Consider the following 23,889-nt stretch of genomic DNA (forward strand, 5'->3'; position numbering starts at 1 on the left):
CATTCTTTGAGGAGGAGGTTTTTTTTTTCTTTAATTTTCCTTCCCCTAGAAAATAGAAGGGAGAGTCTTTCTGTCCATCCTCTCTGGGACTTTCAGCGATGACATCTTGGTACAGAGTTCATCCTAGAGAAGACATTGCTGCCTGGCTGACAAATTGCTCAAAACCACCAGGAAAGCAGACAAGAGCATGCTGAATTTCTTTGGTATTTCTTTTTTATAAAGTTATAATATTGCATTATACAAATGAGTACTAAAGGAAAATTAATTTTCAGGTGACATTTTGAAAAAATTTATAAAGAAGATTTTAAACAGCCAATTCTAGCTGTTGTATGTGGACTTCTGAATGAGGTTCATGTACGTTTCATGAGTTTTAAAAGCAGAATTTGGTGCCTTGTGTTGGTGATATTCATGCTAATCCACAATATTCAGTAAAATCTCAGGTGGAAGAGAGGAGAAAAGGTGAAATCCCTGTTCTCATGACAATTAAATATTAGTTGCTAGATGCCTGAATTCCACGACACAATAGCCTGTCATCCCAGTTCCCTTCCATGATTCCAAGGTCTTGATGTGGAATAAGGTAAATCGGCCGTATTGTGTGGTAAATATGCTTTATTGTAAGTAGATAATGGACACTGAAAATGACAAAGTAAATGTAATTTCAAACAGGTAAAGAAGACACAAAAAATTAAGGTATTTCTGTGGAACAGTGCAAGGTAGGAGAGCCCTCCCCCCATGTCATCTATAACAGGAATTCAGGGGAGAGGACTGCACAGATTCAGACCACAAGTGAAGGACCAGCACAACTCTGTGGTCCAACTCTACCTCCAGCCAGGTATCTCGACGATCAAGTTCATTTAAAATCATTCTCCTATGTCTTCTCTCAGTCATGGTGAAAACAATAGGAATACTGTGAGGAACTGAAAGCAGTGACTGGTCATAACCCTGGCAGAGGCTGGTGGTATATGTACAGACTAGTCCTCATGGGGGGTACTATTTTCCTGCACAGTTTTTCTTATCCAGTCAACATAGTTCTTCACCCGCGTGTAGAGCCCATAGGTCCCACACTTGGGTCCCCAGGACACCACGCCAGCTACATAGAATTTGGAGTTCCCTTCACTGGGGTCCACTACAGCAAAGGCCCCACCACTGTCCCCTTCACAACTATCAACGCCCTTTGGTCCTCCAGCACAGATCATGTTATTAGTGAAAACGAAGGCATGTGTGTCCACCTTATGATTTTCTGGTTTCACCTCTTGGCACTTTGCTAAAGAGGCTACAGGTAACCTTGCCCCTCTGAGTCTGATCACATGATCTCTTTTCTCTGTTCGGCCCCAGCCTGAGATCAGTCCCAGGTCTCCATCTGACAGATCGTATTCTGAAGAGGTGCCCGGCAGGCAGATGGGGGAGACAGTAGGTCCCATTTTCACAGGGTCTTTCAGCTGCACCAGTGCAATGTCATTATCAAAATTTGTTCGTGAGTTTGGGTCACCCAGCAATTTCCAGCCTGGATGAATAATCACACGTTCAACAGAGAGCAACTGGGCATCCTTCTGAGCTGAGGTGCGCACCGAGGTAGAGCCAACATACATTGTTGGTTCAGAGATCCCCTCCACGACGTGGGCAGCCGTCAACACCCAGTTCTCATCAATGAGAGCCCCACCAGCCCTGGGGTTCTGAAAGAAGACTTGCCAGGGGAAATTTTCAATCTTTGCCTCAGATCCTCCAAATATCCTCTGTTTTTGTACAAAGGGCTCACTGGGAACTCCGCAGACTAGGAAGGAACAAGGACAAGGTGGAGAGGGAGCAGGAAACGATGCTGGCCTCCCATCGATCCTCCAACCACTCAGACGCTTTTACCTGCTGGGCTGCAGAGTTCTCTAGCATGATCTAGTCAACCCTGTTTTGTCAGCCATCTCCATACCTGACTCATCCTGGCCTTACCTAAACATGCCACTCTGCCAGTGCCACATGCAGCCTCGTGGGTGGGATGGTTAAACGGAGGCAGTGTGTCAATTGGAGTCCAAATGAGCGAGTGCCTCACACTACCCACAGCCTGCCTCCCAGCCCCTCTAGAGGCACACTTCACCCCCAGGCTCAGCACGTGCCAGGAGCCCAGCGGGGAGCCAGTGCTGGGAAACTTTTCTCACCCAGGTGGTGGAGGAAGCAAGCCTTCTACTTTCTACTGATGCCCACATCAAACCCTATCCCCTTTTTTACTGAACTCCTAGTTGCACCTCAGTCCCTCCTAGTAACTCACAGGTCAACCAAGGAAATAGAGGAAAGAGAGGGTTCCCTTCTTCGGTCTGACTCCCTGTTGACTGGATCCAGGAATGATCGCTTTGCCATCACTGGGAACAACTGAATTTCACATGACGGGGCTTACTTCCACCCCTTGCTAGACAGCCTAAATGGACTAGTTGAGCATAAAGGGCTTTGGACCCAGACAGACCTCAGTTCAAAGCCCATCCCTGCCACTTGCTAACTGTGAACTTGCACTCAATGCATTCATCCGTAAAATGGTACCAATTACACCTGCCTCACAGGATTGTTACAGGGGTGTGAATAAGATAATAAATGCAACAAATTAGCTGAGTCCCTAGCTCTCAGTAACACTGCTGTTATTACCAAGGTCATTACTGTTATTCTGGTTTTGCCCCAGTGCCTTCTTATAGTGCACCCTGATCTTCCTACATCCCCTATACCACTTATTGTATTCCTCTATATCTTGTTGCCACATAGACTATTACCGTAATAACTAGGCTATTCGACTAGTCTTGCTCCTGAGTGTTGATTCTTCACTCTCAGCTCAGGCCTTGTTTTTAGCAATTCCATATCCACTTACTGCATCTACATTACCAGACCTAAGTGGCCCTGACTCTGACACCAACGGCCACTGGCTGACTTTTCTATTCCTTTCAATTGGCCTGACTCAGTGTGGATGAGGGAATCCCCCAAGGCCCTGGCAGGCCCCCAGCCCAGTGTTACCTCACTGAGCTAGACTCTGGAGACTGTTAAGGCCTTTCCCAAGAGGATTACAGCTACTTTCAGAAGGTGACTCCCCATTTAGCTGCACCTGTGGCTATGATCTCTTCCCAAGCCTAAGCCCTCATTACCTGGAACACATTTTGGCAGCTCTGTGCCCAGCTCCTCATTCACCCAGCTCCCATTAGCAGCACAGAAGTACTTTCCTGGAACAGCAGAAGGCACACAGGTCACACTTACCACCACACCTTCTCTCTTCCATTCCCCCATTCATGCAGAGCCTCAGCATGAGGATTTGAGTAGGGGATCAGATCAAATCAGCCTGAAAAAAATCTCGAGAACATTCCCCAAACAACCCCTCGGACCTTTCTCCTGCCAAGGAAGGAAAAAAATCCCCAAAGCAGAAGGAAGAAGGGTTATGGTAGAGATTGGAAAAGTGCTTCAGCTGGGAAAATAAACTAAAACAAAACAAAACAAAATTAAATTAAATTAAAAGCAATGTAGTGGGACATACTGGTCCTCATCCAACACCACCAAGGCTGCTACATCAAGAAAACAGGTCTTCAGAGCCATGGTTCTACATGAACTCATTGGTCAAAAGGTAGATAGCCATACGAAATGGATGCTGTAGGGAATGCCTGCTGTGGTTGCAACGCTGAGTTGCTGGCCTCTATGATTCCCAAGAATGATTCTAGAGAATATCCTCTGACCCATATGAAAACTGTATCCTAGGGCCGGCCCGTGGCTCCCTCGGGAGAGCGTGATGCTGACCACACCAAGTCAAGGGTTAAGATCCCTTACTGGTCATCTTTTGAAAAAAAGGAAAAAAGAAAAAAAGAAAAGAAAAGAAAACTGTATCCTTTGGCTGAGCCAAGAGGACAAACAATGTTTGTCCCATCTCCCTAATTTCTCTCCAAACTCTGTCCAACCCAGTAAGATTGTGCTATTCACCCTCCAGTACTTCACTCACTCTCTCTCTTCCCCGGTAGAAGACACCTACCACCTTCCTCGTTCTCCATGAAGTAATATGGCTCCTCACAAGTGTACTGAATGACAGAACCAAATAAAGTACTTTCTGGATCTTCGGCTTTACCATTCTGGATGGGTTCAGGAGCGCCGCAGTCCACAGCTACAGGAGTAAGGCAGTAGATTGATGGTCAGGACAGCCCTTCCTCCCAGGAAGAGTCACGGGGTCAGTTTCATCCTCACTCCTTCCCCACCCCATATCCATAAGCATATCTGGGATGAATCTCCCCACACCAGCCTCTCTGCGGCCATCCTCTCCAACCGGCATCACTCAACTCTCCAGCCCATTGAGATCTGCCAATTCAGATGGCTCCTTGGAAACTACTAAGAGCAAGCAGGTTTTCAGTGGTTGGTGGAGGCCCCTGTGAAGGCCAGAAACACACCCACATGGGGCTATTAACTCTGCCAATCTCACAGCCCCTTTCTTTGGAAGAAACCTGCTAGTGTAACTGGCCTGAGACCCGATCAAGGCTGAGAATAGAAAAGCCTCCCTGACTGGCTTCCTTTAAAAAACCCAACCCATTCTCTCAGAAGCCTAAGAGGAAACCATGCACTTGAATTTTGATGTGCTGATCTTTCAATTCCCTTTGGAAGAAAAAAAAAAAAAAAGAGTTCCACTTTGAGGAGACACGTACGTTGACATTTCAGTTTGGAATTACTCCACTTTCCATTGCTTTGACAAGTAGAATAGAAAGATGTCAAGCCAACATGTCCCTGTAGAATAATGGACATCACCATGAGTATATAAAGAGAGGTATGGGAAACTAAAACAAAACCAGAATGGATCTCTGGCCTTGACTCAATGAGGAGTCCTCATCACAAGAAGCTTGGGAACATCTTAGCAGAATGACCTAAAGTACCCAGAAGTTGGGGCTGAAAGATGACTTTGCCCCAGCAGATCAGCTCCCCTTCCCCCGGAAGACTGAAGGGAGAACGGAAATGCCAAGCTGGCCCAGGGGCTCCAAGATTCACAAGGAAGGACTAAAGTCCTGAGCTGTTCTATTTATGGAAAAGGTGTAACACCGCGATCAAACAAGGACGCTGGGGAAACCACTGGACGATTTCAGTACGCTCCCTCTGATCTGGGGCCAGGGATTAGGCAGAAGCCCAAATGGTACTTCACCTGCACAACTTCAAACGATCAAACAAGGACGCTGGGGAAACCACTGGACGATTTCAGTACGCTCCCCCTGATCTGGGGCCAGGGATTAGGCAGAAGCCCAAATGGTACTTCACCTGCACAACTTCAAACCCATCCAGACAGCTTATCTTCACCACATCTTTAAATACGTATTTTGCCTTCTCAGGCTCCCAAACAGAATTGGCGGTGACTTCTTTAGGACAGGGGATTGCTTAGGAAGAACAGAGGTTGGAGCAGAAAAAAACACTTACTATACAATTGAAGACTGTATTCTATCACATTATTCTCACACTTTCTAAAATCATTCAGTTGTCCTCAGTCCTGATGCCTAACATTTCAATATGGCAGATGTCTAAAATAATGTGGCATTACTAACTAACCACCCCCAAGTTGTCTGCGTTCTCAGGTGTAGGTGAAAGATTACCAGAAGCTGAGGCATTTCTAGAAGCCATTAACAGGTTTAGATCTTCCTGAGGAAGTGCAGGATCTCAGCTTTCTCGCTGTATAACAATCTATCTCTTTTGCTTCTACATTGTCCAAGGACTTCGGCAGAACCAACCAAAGAGACACTCTTAGGTTACTCACGATCTGCGTGGTAACGAAGTTTCCAGCCCTTTTGTTGCTCTGTGAGGTCAGTTTGAAATATGATATCAACAGCATTACTCTTGGTTTCAATATTTAGTGGCCCAGGGAATCCATTACCACAGTAAGGACCAAATTGCTTATCCCTTGTAACAAACTGAAAGGAAACAAAATGATGAAATCAGAAGAGAGAAAGAACTAAAGGAAAGAGGTAAAATGGAGGAGATGAAAATAAGAAAGGGAATAAATGTAACATAAAATGAGTAAAAAAAAGAAGGGGCAGGAGGAAAGATAACTTTGTCTTCAAGAAGAAGTCTTGAAGTTGGGGGAGGGGGAGAGGAAATTAATCATCCATCACGCACAACTAAACTGTCAGGGCAGTTCCCTTCTGAATCAGCTGGTTCCACGTCAAAGTCTTCTCTCCTCATGGTCACCACCACTTGGAACCCCTCCTCCAGCAGGATCTGGTATTCACACCTTGAGTTCTCTGGGTATGGATTGGGATAGTTGGGACTTGCAATCTCCCCAATCAGTGTAGTGAATACATCCCCGGTGCAATTGACTAAGGGAAAGACAGAGAAAGGGGGAATCAAACATAGGGTCAAGCAGAGGAGTTTCTGCCCTATTCTATGATCCCTTCTCTCATAAACTAACAGGCCTCCATTCAAACTAGCCTGGGATTCATGCCCTGCCTGGAGCCCACTGGAGCAATTGCACACCCAGTCCACATCAGCAGAGAATCCAGTGCCCGGTAGGTTTCCATCACTTTGCTTATGATGGAGTCTTTTGCGGTTATGAATGGCCTCAGGCAGACTCTTCACAGGCATCTATTTCTCTACAACTAACTTTACACTGTAGCCTTATCTTCCTCCTCTCTTGTGGGCCCCTTTCAGTTTATGAGTGACTAACAATAGATACAAAACAAAGGCTGGGCCTAATCAAAATTGGAAGGATGGTCACAGCCCTTTCTGAGGCCTCCACCTATTCCAGATCCCAGGGAACATGCACCCCCCTTGATGCCAATCTTACCTCCACAATTCCTCATATCATCATGGAGGAAGTATTCTGGGGGGCAGGAGCAGAAGTAACCACCAATGAAGTTGTTGCAGAAGTGGCTACAAGGGGCATCTGCAAAATCTGCACATTCATTTACATCTACAAAGGGTAGAGAGAGATCAAGGTCAAGGACAATGATCTAGAAGGAAGAATGAGGTTAAAGCCAAAACTACAAGGGTAAGAAAAAGTAGGAAAGGTCTGTTGCTTGAAGACCCTCAGGACCCCTATTTCCAGGTGGTATGATTCTCTATTACACTCCTAAACTATGATTCCAGAGTTGGCCCCTACCATTACACCACTACAGGGGAGCTCTCAACGCCAAAGACCCTTGAGTCTTGCACAGAGAGCATTTCAGCTTGAGACAACATGCTGCTGGTTAAACACGATGATGATGTCTTCTGCAGGGAGGAAGAATTAGTAACGTTCATTAATTTATCCCATCAAATCTAAACAATAGTCTGGCTTTATGAGATTTCTAACTTCATTTTAACCTAGAGATAGATGTAGAAACCCAGAATCTGAAGGTTTGAATGACATATATTTCTTGGGTGATTGTCGGCAAGTTATTAACATTCTTCATTCTTACTTTGCTTATCTTTATACAGAGATAATAATACCTACTTCGAAGGGTTGAGGTAAAGATTATGTTAATAGAGGTAAGAAAAAATCTTAATACAGTACCCAATTTGTGGTGGTTCTCATTAAATTACTGTTTATTATGTATTATTACCATTATCATCATCATCACTAAGATGTGATCATGTGTTTGAATTTCACAGACGTGATTCATAGACAGATCCAGCCAAGTCAACACTTTGTAAGAGTTATGAACAGAATCCAGAGTCATTCAATGTGTAGCTCAGTGTTTTTCCTGCTTCTAATCTTTTAGCTTCTAATCAATATAGCATATACATAAGGGTGAGCCTTACCTATGGCAACATAGTATGCAGCAAACCCAGTAAAACGCTCTTCATTGGAGAAGTCTGACTTAAATGTCACCTGCAATTTATTGTACAGTACTCGGAACTCTTCCACAATTGGGGAATTGGGGTTCTTGCTCGTCCTCTTTCCACAGAGCTTCCCTTCTTCAATGCCTCCTGACGTTATCTAAGAGAAGAGTCAAAAAAAAAAAAAAAAGCTAGGAAAGGATAATATGTTTGCATGGAGGTAAGAGAAAAAGGGACAGAGAGAGTAGGGTTTTTACCCCCTTAGGACTGTTTGACTCCAGTTCACTCAATGCCTGTGCACTCGTCCAACGTCCTTCTCACCCACCAGCCCAGGCCCGGCCCTCCCCGCGCATCCTTTACATGCTGCTAGCATACCTGCACTGAGTCGTACGCACAGTTCTCTGACAGCTCTATGTCCAGATGGGTGAAGTACAGGTGAATCCCGTACCCTTCAGGAACTTCTATCTCCCAAGTTTTCTCTATCTCATTGGGGTATGCCTGAGGGTAGCTAGGGGACAGGATCTCCCCGTACATGGTAGGCTCAGCACAAACCCATGCCAAAAGGGACAACAGGACAATGCACCTGAAAAAAAAGTCATAGAGAGGGGGGTGCCCTCGATAGCATCGGCCCAGCGCAGAACTCCAGCATCCATCCCAGGGAGGAGGAGAGGAAAGGTGAAGGGCAGTCAGCGGCCGCAGAAGACAATCTCAGGTCGGAATCAAGGAAAGGCCTCGGCCAGCCCCCAAACCAGACTTCAAATCTAAGCCCTTTTCTTAATAAGATGAAGGCAATGCAGTCCACGGACATTTCTGTAGACCTCAGGTCACTTACCACATCTCTGGCGGTTTGTCTGTCCTGCTGAGCGGACTCTGCACCTCCGGACTTTGGAGCTAAGGTGGTGGCAGGCCTGGCCGTATTTGTCCGACAAATACAGGCACCTGCTTTGGTGGTGAGGGGTCACCTGGGGCTCAGTGTCACCTTTGTGAGAACAACACACAGGTTAAACAATGCCATATCACTCATCGTCATCATGTGACCCCTGGCCTCTCACACCCTCCCTGCTCTGACTTCAACTAATTTCCTCGACTGGAACTAAATCTTATCCTTCTCTGGACCTCTCCCAGTTTTTCTCCAAAGAAATGAGTACTTTCTTCCAGTTTGCCTCTTCCCCTCCCCCCCAACTCTCCGTCTCTCTCCAGCCCTCTCAGTACAGTATCCCCATTTCCAGCAGGTCTGCAGGAGCCTCTGCCCATTGTGACCACCCGCCTAGGGCAGTTCTCCCTCCTCTTTTACAATGATCCCCTTGTCACGGCAACCCCGCTGTCTGCTACATTCGTCATCGCAGGTATTTCTGTTGCTGCCCGGGGATGGCTGACAGGGCTGAGCCTCTCTCATCAGGGGAAGGCAGAGCCCTGGGAGAAGTGCTCTGAAGGGAAGTGCGTCCCACCGAGGCAGGGTCGCGTGGGGACAAGGGGCTGCTGAATGGCGAGAAACAAAAGGAAAGGAAAGGAAATGTCCTACATTAGCTTTCCAGGGTTGCATTTGGTTTTGCTTTGTTTTTTTCCTGTACTAAAAAGACAAGACATCTTCCCACAGTTCCTAGAAAAGTCTGGCCAAAGCTGTTTTTAACCCTGAAAACCATGGCAGGAAGTGGGATGAAGTCGCGGGTGGACAGGGTTAGCCTAAGAGAAACCGGTTGTCTGCAGTCTGCCTGGTTTTTTATTCTGCTCTTTCCAGCCCTGCATCTTTGGCCCAAACCTTCCTGCGTGAGGTTTTCTGCTTTTCTTCTTCCCTGCATCAAAGCTCTGCTCTTCATTTTTAAGGTTTTTTACCTTCAGAAGCTGATGGGAACAAGTGGGTCAGTCCCCTCTGTCCTGCCAGTGGGCATGCTGGGCGACCCTGCTGGCTCCCAGGGACAGCAACACAGGGCTCTGATGCTCCTCCAGCCGGCCTCCCTGAGCTGGTTCTGTTCAAATGATCCTGCCAGCATGTTGAAATTCCCCGACCTAAACAAGAGGGGGCTGGGAGACCATGACATAGGGAAAGGGCGACTCAGCCCTGATCTTGGAGCTCCCTCTGCTTTTGAAAGAAGAACTGTGCCTCCTCCCCGGCTTGAGATTCCCTCTATCCAGGGCCGCAGTGGGGGAAAAGGAGAGATGGGGAGTTTCACTGATTGCTTAATGCAATTTTTCAGCCAAAGGGTGTGTTTCAGAGTTTTTTCGGGGAAGTCAGGTGATTTGTGGGAAAAGGAGGGGATTGATCCTAAGGGGAAAAAGCCAAACCCACAAAGTCCAACCTCCAGCTATGCATGAATCATGAACTAAGGGAGAGTAGTTATCAGAAACGCAGTCATCGCTACATTGAAAGCAGATTCAATGATTGGATAATGACATATCTAGTCCAAGCTGGTGTGGGAAAATGCTTTTTCCATCGTTAAAATCCCTTCTGGGCTGGCTGGTTGGCTCAGCTAGTTAGAGCGTGGTGTTGGTAACACCAAGGTCAAGGGTTCAGATCCCTTTACAGGCCAGCCAGCAAAATATATATATTTGGAGATGGGAGAGGGACATATCTATCTATCTATCTATCTCTCTATATATTTAAGTTTTATCCACCCATCAAGCCCCAGTTCAGATCCAACCCAGAGTCCCTTATCCATAACTCTTGGGGTCAGATGTGTTTTGAAATGCAGAATTTTACAGATTTTTGAAAGGCAATGAAGTACCTGAACCCGATATTGGGTAATGCCTCCTCCTCTCCCTGCCCCCAAGAACAAGGATAACACTCCATTATCAAATGTTAATATTTCTGCAACTAAACATATCGATCTTCACAGTAAGTGGAATAACTAAAGATTATAAATCATATCAGTTCAGGTCAGGTTTTGCTGTCAAATGAGTTTTGGTGCCAAATTTGGAAAAAAAAAGTGCTTTGTTTTCAGAGCCTTTTGGAGTTGAGAATTGCAGATTAGGGGCTGTGGGTCTGTGCGCCTCTCCCCAAAGCCCTCCCCAATCCCTCAGGTCCCCTTTATGTCCCTTGTCACTCTCTCACTCTCTCCCCCTATCTGAGGACTGCATTCCAATGAATCTAAGACTTCATCAATTGGAGATGCTCTGTTATTTTATTTCGTTTTGTTTTATCTTATTTTATTCATTTTACTTATTTTGGCAGCTGGCCAGTAATGGGGATTGAACCCTAGATCCATTATTTTATATACTACTAGGAATAAAAAAGCTGCCGATTAAACTATGATATGCCATTGATTATAAGATGCATCCTGATTTCAGGGCTGATAAAATGTGAGGAAAACATGTGCCACAGAATCAATGAAGCATGGTGTAGTGGATTAAATTATGTCCCCCCCAAACTCCCTGAAGCTTGAATTGTGTCTCCTGAAGTTTTATGTAGTAGAAACTTAGCCCCCACTGTGACTGTTAAGAGGGTGGGAAATCCTATTACGGTAACTGAAAGGTAGAGCCTTGAAGAGGTGATTGGATTGTAGGACCATGTAGTCGTGAATGGATTAAAAATGGTGGTCAGGGGCGTGGTTCTGAGGGCTTGAAAAGAAGAGGAAAGTCTGTCTTTTGCTCTCTCTGCTTCCACCATCTTGCAATGTGAGACCCCTGGGTCACTGTTGCCAACCAGATGGACTTTGGACTTCCCAGCCTCAGACACTGTGAGCAATAAATTTCATTTTCTTTATAAATCACCCAGTTCCAAGTATTTTGTTGTAAGCAATGCAAACGGACTAATGCATATGGTATTTGTGCCCATGTCTTACCTCTGGTTAGCTCAGTACTGGGCCTGGAGCCAGAAGACAGGCTCATGTCCTAGCTCCTTGGTTTGCAAACTTCCTGGCTTCTTCTAAAGTGAAATAGAGGTAATATGAGTTCTGCCTACCCAACATGGCTGTAGGGTGGGCCTAATGAAATAGAGTGAATGAGCTTTGCAAACTATGGTGCCAAATAAATGTACCTGTTAAAAGGAAGGTCTCTGAAGGCTGCTTTTGGGTCTGATTTATATTTGCTGTTTTTTTTCTTTTTTACAACTGGCCAGTAAGGGGATCCAAACCCTTGACCTTGGTGTTATAACACCGTGTTTTAACCAACGGAGCTTACCGGCCAGCCCTGGCCTGTCTTTGTATTCCCCACCATGTGCAACAGTGTTGACAGAGTTTGGATGTGTCGTCCCCCACAAAACTCATGTGGAAATCTGATCCCCAATGCGGCAGTGTTGGGAGGAGTTTGAGTCATGGGGGCAGATCCCTCATGACGGATTAATGCTCTCCCTGGGGCGTGGGGGCAGAGAGTGAGTTCTCACTTTATTTGTCCCACAACAGCTAATTGTTTAAAAGACCCTGGCACCTCCCCTCTCTCTCTCTCTTGCTTCCTCTCACCATGTGATCTTGCACCTGCCGGCTGCCTGCCACTTTCCGCTTTCCGCCATGAGGAGAAGCAACCTGAAGCCCGTGCCAGATGCAGCTGTTCCAGAATCATAAGCCAAATAAACCTCTGTTTTTTATAAATTACCTAATCTCAGGTATTCTGTTATAGCAACACAAAAATGGACTAATACAAGTGTGATAAATACCATAGATGTACATTCAACCATTTGTCATTCCCTTGGCTACCCAGCATTTGAACCCCTTTGCCACATTTGGAGAATTCCTCATCATATGAGTCTTGGGAGCACAGCCAACCTCCAAGAGAGAAGATGCACGTGTAGAAAGCATGTCCCCCACCTCTCCAGCAGCTCTGCAGCAGGCCCATGTATGCACACTCCATTCATCAGAACCCCAGGCTTTGAATTCAGAGGTACTGATGCCAGGAAGCAGGGACCACGGAGCCTCTGGGGACAGTGGTGGCTGCAGCAAGATGGAGGAGGAGGTGGTGTTTGTAGCACCCACTGTCCAGCCCTAGTGGGTGTACACTGCAAGCTGAAGTGTCTGGGGCACAGCAAAGGCAGTGGCAGTACAGGCAGCCATGTTCTGACCATTGTCCTTGCTGTGAAGCTTCCACACGTGGCTCTCCAGCTCTCCTGGCATTTCTGGCAATCCAGAATCCCTTTAATTAATTTCTCTTCTGCTAAAATCAGCCAGAGTTGATTTCTGTTATTTGCAAGTAAGAACAATGGCTGATACAACGTGCTCAGTCAGTACCTGAGAAATGATTGATTGAATGAATGAGCCAAAGTGAATTCAAACCATTCACTACCTGCTTTTACCTGTGTGATCTTGAAAAAGTTGCTTTGCCTCTCTGAGCTCCAGCTTCATCATGTGTTAAATGAGAATACGATGATGCTTCAAAAAGTTCATGGCAAAATTGGTATTACCTGTTAATTCTATTTTTCCACGAACTTTTTGAAATACCCTTGTAACTGCATCTACATCAGACACAGCTATCACTGTCAGGGCCTGTTCTGGCCAAGATGAAGTGAAATAATGTATGCTAAGCATTCAGCATATATCTGGTATTCAGAGAGCCCTTACTAAGTAACCAACCTTAACTTCATTTCCAAACACTAACAAGAGCACTAGCATCCTCCTCCTCCTCAAGAGCCTCAGAACACGCTCCAGTACACAGCCACGTTAAAAAGAACATCTCACAAACTGTGCAGGGCTCCGTCTCCTCTTCCTTCTGAATTTAGCACAGCCTGGCCTTGCCAGAAAACCTAGACTCTCTCCTACCCTCACCTGTGCTTTCTCTTCCCTTCTTCAATTTCAAAGTGAAATATATTACTTTTCTCTCTAAATCTCAAGAAGACAACAGATCGCACATGTAATGGTATCTCTGGGCCCTGCCTCCTCCCTGGCTCAGCAAGGACTCGGGCCAATACCTCTCACAGTGATGTCCTCGAAAGAGCAGGGGTGTTACACAGTCTGCCCAGAACCACAGGGATTCATTAACACAAACGTGCTTACTGTCACTCTCAGGGTCACCTGTACCCCAGCTGATCTTATGACGCTGATATACAAACCACAAATTAGAACCTTACATGTTAATATTAATAACTCACACAGGTGTCTATAAATACAAATAGGACATTTCAGAAACTAATCACTAGTACTACTCAAAGTAACTACCATATTCATGACAACTATCATATTTTCAAAGTTAGGGTCTCTGAGGGGCCTGAAAAAATAGCATCCCTCTTCCCCTCTCAAGTCCTAGAGAAGTTGAGAAATAAAACAAAAGCAGCAAATGGAAGTCAAAATATTATCTTTAATAGCAATAAAGGCCAAAATATAAGAAGTAGCTCAGTGTTGAAGCCAAATGGGTGCTAAGTGAACCCCAGAATTGTGCTTCCAGACTCAGGCTGCGCTGGGCCAGGCCAGCCTCCCCACACAGAGCACACGCCCCGCGGTAGCCAGCTCCACCCCGGAGGCAGGAGGGCTGAGCCCAGGGAAGCGTAAGTGTTCCCTGGACTGTGGACTTCCCAGCCTCCAAAACTATTAGCAATAACTGTCATTTTCTTTATAAATTACCCAGTTCCATGTATTTTGTTATAAGCAACAGAAATGGACTCATACACGCCCCACGCTCCTAGTCCCAGTGCCGTGTTGTTTGGTGAGCTCTACCGCATCAGACAGCCTCCACAGTGTGAAGAGGACACATGTTTTCAATTGTGTGCCTCTTCTGTGGCTTCTGCCTCTGCCTCTTTCATGGAATCACTAAGACCTAAAAAGCCTTCCTCCTAGGCAGAGCTTGCACTTCATCCCCATGTTTGTTTCAGCTGGAAAAAGCATGCTTAGTGCTATGGATTGAATGTTTATCTCCTCCAAAGCTCATGTTGAAGCTTAATCCGCAGTATTATACTTGAAACATAGGCTTTTAAGAGGTGATTGGATCATGAGGGCTATGCCCACGTGAACGGGTTCATCATGGGAGTAGACTGGTTCTATAAGGAGAGGAAGAGAGCACATTAAAACGCCCAGCCCTTTTGCCAGGTGATACCCAGTACCACCTTACGACTCTACAGAGAGTTCCCACAAGGAGGAAGGGCCTCGCCAGAGGCACTCCCTGGACCTTGGACTTCCTAGCCTCCAAAACTGTAAGAAATACATTTACTGTCTTTGTAAATTACCCCATTTCATGTATTCTGTTACAAGTGACAGAAAACAGACTAATACACTCAGCTGATTCTTGAATTGAGGTTGTCTCTGAAGCCTCTGAAGCCTGTGCTCCTAGGTAAGGACATTTACCTCTGCCACATGCCCTGACACTAGTTTTTCTTCCACTTCTTAACTTCAATAACATTAATGTGATCTTAAGGACACGGGCAATACCAGCATACCTACCTACAATAAATATATCACCTTAAAATCCACCCAGTAATTTTTGGAGAATTTCCCACTCTCAAGCCTGTGAACAAGCCAGTTGAACTCAAGGTCAGCCCTTCTCCAACTTCCTCCTTGATCCTGAATTTAGAATGGAATCTGCCAACCTAGTACCCCTATCTAAGCAGGGCCCTCGTGAATTAAATCTAGAATCTCCCTAGTGCTCTGTAGCATGTGCAGAATTCCACTTCTTTGCCAGAGATATTTCCATAAGGAAACACTGGGAGTAAGGAAGAAAATCCCACCCTACAACACACAGGGTATCTGGACTATTGTCAAGGATTCTAGATATAAACTGCATTTGTCAAATTATCAACTCATTTATTGTTTAATAAAACTAAAAAGGGATAGTTTATTGATATGCTTTTTTGACCTAGAAAATTATAAGAAAAAAAAGTAAGGAGCTATCAGAAGAAATAAAGTGAATGTGGGAGAAAATTTTTTTTAAGTCTGAAAGAGGAGCAGTAACAATGTAATGTCCACTCGTGGGAGCTTTGGGAGCTTCCTACCCAAACTGCACTAATTAACTAGAGATGTATTAATGGCTTACAAAGCACAAAAAGACTATATTACGTGCTACACAGAATACAGAGATGAAATACAGGGTCAGTGATGGCCGGTGAGCTCAGTGGGTTGGAGCGTGGTTTTGTAATACCGTCAAGGGTTTGGAATCCCCATACCAGCCCGTCCCCAAAAAAATAGGGTCAGAGTTATAGTACGAGGTAGAGTAAGTGAAGCAACACCAAAGAAGTACAACAAAGGCTTGGGAGTTAAAAGGAGAAGATGCTGCACCTGGTTAAGGAGAGATCAGAAAGGCTACACAGAAGATTTGAGATTTGAAGTGGGACTAGCATGTCTAGGACTTTCCCTGTTTGTTAATGACCCTACCATTTTCCCAGCCACCCAGGCTCAGAGATTAGTTGTCTTTACATCTCCTTCTCTGCTCCCAATCCTTGCTGAGACCTGTTGGTTTCACCTTTTCCATATCTTTCACATCCTCTGTTCTGCTCTAAGTCAGATCCTCATTACATCTCATGTGCATAGATGCCTCCAAATTTTCCCCATTCCTCCTCTCTCATCATCCGCAAATCTATCCTACACAACTGAAAAATTAATCTTCCTTAATGACAACTCTAAGTACGTCTTTAAAACTTTAATAGCTCCCTTTGTTTTCATAATTAGATAACATAAGGTGGTTCCTCCAAATATTTTACTACTCACAAACAGAACATTCTTTCTCTGATCGCTGTTTAAAACTTCCAATATTCCTACGCTAATTCATTCATTTATCTAGCAAATGTGTATCGAATGCCTACTCTGTAATGGGGATCCAAACACAAGTAGAAGTCCCCAGTGCCTTCAAGGAACTTACTTTCTAGTAGCAGAGAAAGACAAGAAAATTGTATGAAAGTCCAATGGTAGCAGTTACAGTGGTTTTTAAACATGCCCCAAAATTCTTTGACACTCTTCCTATTGAGATGTGGGATCTATTTTCCCTCTTCTCTTGAATATGGGTTGGGGGGCTTGTGATTACTACGACTGAGATAGGAGGTGCTCTGTTTCCCTGGGATCAGGTTCTGGGACAAACCTCTGGGTTTCAAGCCACTTCCCAAGGTCTCAGGCTCCTCCTGTACGCCCTTCCCTAGAGCAAAGTTACTCTTGCTTGTTAGACCTATTTTTGGCATCAACATGTGCAAATTGAGACCACAAGGGGCTGGCTTATGCAAATGCAGTGGCTGGACACATTCAGTAGAGAGAGGTTACGTAACCCTAGCAGCCCAGCGTGCTCACTCAGTGAAGTGGAGTTTATCCTTTCAATGACTTTCCACTAGGGATGCTAAAGAACACAGAATATTCTTGAATATGTTCAGTGCATGTGATAGAATTTGATCAGTGAACATACTTCAAAAAGAGACCAACTGAGCATGTGCAAGCCTATGTTACATAACAGCGAACCACCCCCTTTGTTGAATATTCATTAGATAGTATGAATATGTATCAGATAGCAAAACTATAAAAGCTAAATCCTGGCAGGAGGCAGGGCTGCTGCTCACCGTCCTAGAGCCAGCCCATGATCTGCCTGTGGAGTGTGTACTTCTTTTTGTATCAAACTTACTTTCAGCAAGGGGCTGCCCATTTTCTTGAGACGGCCTGCACTCTATATTAGACTTTCAGTGTGTATTTCTTACTTTCGTATTAAACTTGGTGTGGGCCCTGCTCAGTCTCAGGAGCTAGGCCGCACTTTCTCTGTGACGTCTGTATTTCTTATCTGTTACATTAAACCTGTTTCATCTTCTACTGTGACTCTGCTCTTGAATTCTTTCCTGTAGTGGAGTCAAGAACCTGGTAAGAGGACGGGGTGGGTTGAGGCCTGGTATTGGGTCACCCAGACCCTCTCTTCTGACATCACAACCAGTACAGTACACACTACATGACTTTCAAAGCTAGGTTAAACCAGGCCATCCTGCATCCACCCAGTCCTCTTGGGACACTCACTCTCAGAACCCAGATGCCATGCTGTGGGGAGGCCCAGGCCACACACATGTAGGTGTTCTGGCTGCACTATCACTAAGGTTGCAGCTGTCAACAGCATCAACCTCAACACCAGGCATCTGAGTGAGGAAGTTTTCAAGATGACTCCAGCCCCTTCTGACTGCAGCTGCATAAAACACTCTAAGTGAGAACCACCTAGCCGAGCTCAGTGAGAACCCAGGACCATGAGAGATCGTTTTTAAAAAATGAATATTGTTGTTTTAAGCACTAAGTTTGGGGCAATTTTATTATTCATCAATAGATTAGACTGGCTCCATCTCACACTCTTTCTCAGTGTCCAAGCTAGAGGACTTTACAGGAAGCTCCATTTCTTGCTACCATTTCTAGAAAGCACTATAAGCTGCATTCATATTTTCTTCCCTTTTGAAAATCCTGCCAAGCACCCTACACCAGCCCAGGGCATCTCTTCCGCTTCAGCCTCTTCACAGCTGACTAGTACTCTCAAAATCTGCAGTGATCTTTGAGGCTCTATGTCCCTTCCTGAACACCCATGTTGCAGGGATAAACAGTAGCAGGTATAAAATCTCAGATGAGGGCTGGCTGGTTGGCTCGGCTGGTTAGAGCACAGCCTTATAACACCAAGGTCAAGGATTGAGATCCCCTTACCAGCCAGCTGTCAAAACATTAAAAAATAAAAATAAAATCTCAGATGAGTCCCTGGATTAGTTAGGTCGACTAACTTCAGCAACAAATAAATCTAAACACCGTTTTGGCTCAAACATAGTGGAGTCTATTGTTCACCCATAAAAACAGTCCAAAGTGACTCTAGGTGGTCAGTGGGGCTCCCTGCACACAGGCCCAGGGCAGCAGAGCCCTGCCGTCTTCAGCACACTCCTTCCGGGCTCACTGAGAGGCAAGAACACGACGCAGAAGGAGGTTTCTATGGGCCAGGCCTATGTGTGGTGCACACAGCTTCTACTCAGGTTCCGATGGCTAGAACTCAACCGTGGGTCAGCCTAACTACAGGGTGTGTGCCCAGAAAGATGAGGAAATTAGGATTTGGGGAGCAGCTAACAGTCTCTGCCATAAACCCCAAATACAACCCATATTCTCCCAGCCTGTGGATAAAAATGGGATCCCATTAACATTCCCCTGGCTCTTGCCCTTTATCCACATACCCAGGATCTCTAGCCCCATGTTCACAAACACTCTTGTCTGCTATCACCTGGCAACTTCCACAGCCAACCGTGAGAACTGTGACATGCCCAGCAGTGCCATCTCCTGGATGGAACCCTCTGCCACTACACAGAAGCCCATTAAAGACCAAAACTGCACAGTATATAAAGTGAGGAAAGTAACGTAGAAAGGGGAAAATGCTGCCTTCTCTTTTTGCTTATTCTTTTTAGGGAGCACCAAGGCAGAGTGAAACTGCCCCCAGTGCCTTGCAGAGTTTTCAGTGACATAATTCCCATGTTTTTTACATACAGCCCATGGGATCCAGATATGAAGTCATCAGGGCTGGGGTGAGAACCAAATTGAGGGACATGCACAGGGCAGTAATATGAATCCCGTCAGCCAGTCAGTCACATACCTACTGAGTATCTACAATGCTCCAGGCTCTGTGCCATGCTCTGGATGTACGTTGTAAACAAAATGGACACAACACTTGCCTCCGAGAGTCACAGTCCAGGCAGGGAGATTCGCAGGTCAACTCTGCCTGTGAGGTTTTGTTAGAGTTGAGCAAACCCTACCAAGTCCCTTCTTCCCTCTGGGTGAGTTCTTTCCCAGGAGGATCCTCAAGCCAATAGACGACTCGTAAGCCCACCTCGCCGGTTCACCAGTGAGAGCAGTGATGCACGAATCCCAAGCCAGGCTGGGATCCCCGTCCTCAGCCTCCCTCCACATAGGTGAAGCCATCACAAAAGAGAGGCCACCGAGAGAAAATGTCAGAGCAGAGGCCATAAACTAGAGGCCTATGGCCAAACCCGGCCAGCAGATATGCTTGGTTTGCCTTATATGGTATTGGCCTACAGAGCATTTTTAAGGTTTTTTAAATAGTTGCCAAGATTAAAAAACAAAAAATTATACACATGTGCACACAAACGTGCACAGACACACACACACACACCCCCATATTTCCATCTTCTTTTGAGGAAAACAGAATATCTAACTTGCAATTCTACATGGAGCATACACTATAAAGTTTTCCATCCTACCAGTCCCTATTGTCCCTGACTCGCAGTTAACAGTCAGTTGTACACCCCCATATTTCCATCTTCTTTTGAGGAAAACAGAATATCTAACTTGCAATTCTACATGGAGCATACGCTATAAAGTTTTCCATCCTACCAGTCCCTATTGTCCCTGACTCGCAGTTAACAGTCAGTTGTCATTTGTCACTGTACTTTTCTGAGAAATAATAAAGGGAACTATGTGTATAGCCCTGCATCTATCAAAAGTGAGAAACCAAACACAAAACAAAACAAAACAAAAAAAAAATCTCAAGATTAAGAAAAGTGGGAGAGAAACTATTTCTTTATGGAAATAAAGATTTTAACTAAATAAAAAAGAACAAATTTTTAACAATTCAAAAAAGAATATTTTTACTAGACTGCTAGGGGAAAAGCTTCTGTTGAAGACACCATATGAAAAAATAAATGTGACACCCTCACTTCACTTGTTCCCATTATCTGCCTGGCCTCTGCAGGCCCGAAGAGCACTGGGGGGCCTGATACAGAGCGGGGTAGAGCTGAGGGGGGAGAGGGTCATAAGAGAGTCCCGAGGAATGTCAGGTTTACAGGGCAGGCAGAGGAGCTTGGAAAGGAACCTGAGAAAGAGCACAAGCAGTAAGTGGAAAACCAAGAGAGTAACACCAGGAAAGTCAGGAGAAGACAGCATAGGGACCAGGGACTGTCAGCAAAGGACGGCGGAGTGAAGGTGGGTTCACTCTCTCTCTTCCCTAACACACCGACATTCACAACAAGGTGAATATGAGGAAAGAACACGCCATCTGCGATGAGAATAGAAAATGACCACAGCCCAGATCATTAACGATAAGGAATATCTGCCAAGTGTAATAAATGTTTGAACCAAAACAAGAGAGGACACCTGGAACCGAAACCTCTCCAGATACCAAGGGGTCATGGCTGGCCGCTAGCTCAGTTGGTGAGAGTGTGGTATTGGTAACACCAAGGTCCAGGGTTCAGATCCCTTTACTAGCCAGACCCCCCCCCCCAAAATATATATATATCAAGGTGTCATGCATGTCTCTAAAAGTGAGAAGGCCCTGAGGGACCTAAACAAGAATGCTTTACTAGGCCTGGGGTCTTGAGTGGGACACGGGAGAGGCGGAGAGCACTGGAGCTGGCAGGCAGTGCCCAAGACAGGGCAGAGTGGATGCCGTCTTTATTTTCTCCATCCCGGACTCTAATTGGGAAAAAGTCCTGGAGGTGAGGCACAGGTAGGAGACAGCCCACGTAGCCAATTGTATACTGCTGGTTAGAGGCAGCTGAACAGAGATCCCTAAACAGCAAATGCCCATATAAAATATACCTGTAAGCTCTGAAAGCCGCATGGAGCTCCTCCTGCAATGACGACGTGCTCTTCCCAAAGTGGGGTGGAGGAAGGGGGGTGCAGAAAAGAGCAGGAGAGATGTGATAGAGCAGAGGGCACATCAAATTGCTTAGAAACTGCCCTGATACAATGCAATTGAAAAGAAACTGCAAATTCCCTCAAAACACGTCTGCTATCCCTTCCCCCACACTGAGAGCCAAAACGAGAAATAAGCAAATGAATCTGAAATGCTTATACGAACAAAAACCACTCCCCAATGAAAAGGGAGAAATAAGAAGCAAAAGACAAATGGTCAAAACACTTCAGAAAAAGTTACCCCAGTGCTCCCCTGCAAAGGAATTCCACATAAATAATGTAGATGCTCCACCCTAAAGGAGGCAGAGCATAACTCCCCACGCCTTAAGTCTGGGCTGCATATAATGACTTTCTCCCAAAGAGTGCAGTGTGGAAGGGAGGGGAGTAGATTTACAGTAGAGAAATCTGATGCACACTGCCTTAGCCCGTCATCAAAGTCATTATCAACCTCTTAAATCATGCTGTTAGCATGTCCTCTTGATATCATGTGATGAAAATGCCACTTACCCTTGAGATCTTCCTCCCAAAACCCATAACCCCAGTTTAATCATGAGAAAAACCACAGGCAAATTCCAATAGAGAGGAATCCTACAACATTCCTGACCAGTGCTCCTCAAAACAGTTAAGGTCACCGAAAACAAGGAAAGTCGGAGAAACTGTCCCAGCCAAGAGGAGCTTAAGGAGACATGAAAACTAAACATGATGTGGTATCCTGGATGGGATCCTGGAATATTAGGTACAAATTAAGGAAATCTGAACAAATTATGAACTTTAGTTAATAATAATGTATTGACATTGGTTCTATAATTGTAACAAATGTACCACCCTAACGTAAGATGCTGGTAACGAGGAAATGTATGTAGAGGCATATGAAATTCTCTGTACTACATGCTCAACTTTTCTGTAAATCTGAAACTGTTCCAAAAAACAGTCTATTTTTAAAAATATGTCCCAGCAAGCAGAAGAAAAATACTTGTCAGGCATATTTTTTCTGTACTTTAAAAAAAAATAAAGAAAACATGCACTTAAAAAAAAAGAAGATGTCATGGAAAATAAGAGATGCATTATTTAAAAAAAAATTTTTTTGAAACATAATTGATTATACATATCTGTGGTGTACCACGTTGAATAGCAATACCTGTGTAGGTGCATGTTTTTTAAAAAAAGAGAGATAAAAAGTTAGGTAGTACAAATCAGCTGAGAAATTGGAAATAACAGGACAGGCATCGCAAAAATGAAAAGTACATTATAGAAGCAGCAAGACATCAAACACATACTGCTGAAAACATAGACAGTGATGTGGAGGCGGGGCTTAAGAAAATCACCCAAAACAAAATGGAAAAGCGCAAAGAGATAGAAGTGATTGGAGAGAAGCTGAGTAAAATGGTCAAGAAGACACAACATATACTACTGGTGTTCCTAAAAACGAGAATATAACAATGGAATGGGAAAATATTCAAGATATGGTTGAAGAAAATGTCTGTGAAATAAATAAGACCAAAATCTTCAGATCACAGGAGCACTCTGTTACAGGAGAATAATGACACAGAACCATTAACACTGAAGCCAGCCTTGAAGACTGGCTAAATATTAAGGATAATATAAAGAATACTGTGGAAAACCAGGAAGAGAAAAACTGATACCTACAAAATTTTTTAAATCTGGGTGAACTCAGACTTACCCACAGCAACACTAAGAGCTAAAGACAGGGAAGTATCTACAGAGTTCTCAGTAAAGGGGAAAAATAAATCCCAAGAATTTTATAACCAGGCAAATTGCTGCTGGTAACAAAAAACATTCCCCATTGTATTCTCAAAATCTATGGGAACGTAATGGGGAAGAGGTGAGGGTGATTTAAAAAAACAGTAATAAAATAAAGCCATTCAAGAGATGAATCAAATGATCTAAAAACTTGGGGATGAGAAATAAAAACTGGTGTGAAGGTGAAGGGACTAGCCATGAGCATTCTATCTTTCTTTCTTTCTTTCTTTCTTTTTTTTTTTTTTTTTGGTGGCTGGCCAATTTGAAGATCTGAACCTGTATCCGTTTAAATACGCTAAACAGCCCCACCCACAGGGGTCCTGAGATAGGCATGGTCCTTAGGCCTGCCCCTACTGCAGGCCAGCAAGGGAACCAGCCATCGCCCCCTGTACCCACCAGAGATTACTTTTGTACCCGTTGTCCCCTCCCAATTATCCCCCATCCTTCCTCCCCTTCCCCTCTCCCCTCAACTCCAATTTGTAGCCCTAAGAATGTTCCCTCCCTCTGTTGGATCATGGGACTGCTGTGGTCTTTCTTTCCCGCCTTCTGTTCTCTTAGCTCCCACATGAGTGAGCACATGTGGAATTTATCCCTCTGTGCTTTGCTTGTTTCACTCAACATAAGTTTCTCCAGGTTCATCCATGTTGTTGCAAATGGGAGAATTTCATTCTTTTTTATGGCAGAGTAGTATTCCACGGTGTATATATACCACAGTTTCCTTATCCAGTCATCTATTGATGAACATTTAGGTTGGTTCCATATCTTGGCTATTGTAAATAGAGCTGCAATAAACATGGCAGTGCAGGTATCTCTTCGACATGATGATTTCCATTCCTCTGGATATATAACCAGAAGACAGATTGCTGGATCATATGGAAGATCTATCTGTAGTTGTTTGAGAAACCTCCAAATTGTTTTC

The 23,889-nt window shown here is 44.8% G+C and overlaps 1 protein-coding gene across 2 annotated transcripts in view; it reads right to left on the minus strand.

The window, feature by feature from the left end:
• Positions 1-591: 591 nt before the first annotated feature.
• Positions 592-23,889, minus strand: part of C1S (complement component 1, s subcomponent) — a 34,582-nt gene continuing 11,284 nt past the window's right edge. Inside the window, exons 1-12 of one of the 2 annotated variants that reach the window (XM_008579252.1) lie at positions 9,568-10,204; positions 8,567-8,713; positions 8,110-8,317; positions 7,717-7,894; positions 6,761-6,886; positions 6,094-6,293; positions 5,735-5,888; positions 5,245-5,360; positions 4,644-4,722; positions 3,983-4,111; positions 3,114-3,188; positions 592-1,771 (exon numbers count right to left, since the gene is read on the minus strand). In XM_008579252.1, coding sequence (XP_008577474.1) covers positions 972-1,771; positions 3,114-3,188; positions 3,983-4,111; positions 4,644-4,722; positions 5,245-5,360; positions 5,735-5,888; positions 6,094-6,293; positions 6,761-6,886; positions 7,717-7,894; positions 8,110-8,317; positions 8,567-8,571 — 2,070 coding nt within the window. In that variant the 5' untranslated portion in view covers positions 8,572-8,713; positions 9,568-10,204 and the 3' untranslated portion in view covers positions 592-971. Of the gene's footprint in view, positions 1,772-3,113; positions 3,189-3,982; positions 4,112-4,643; positions 4,723-5,244; positions 5,361-5,734; positions 5,889-6,093; positions 6,294-6,760; positions 6,887-7,716; positions 7,895-8,109; positions 8,318-8,566; positions 8,714-9,567; positions 10,205-23,889 lie in introns of those variants that run through there. The other variant, XM_008579253.1, reaches the window with a different exon arrangement.

The sequence above is a fragment of the Galeopterus variegatus genome, unplaced genomic scaffold, assembly GCF_000696425.1.
Source record: "Galeopterus variegatus unplaced genomic scaffold, G_variegatus-3.0.2 Scaffold1841, whole genome shotgun sequence".
Lineage (NCBI taxonomy): Eukaryota > Metazoa > Chordata > Mammalia > Dermoptera > Cynocephalidae > Galeopterus > Galeopterus variegatus.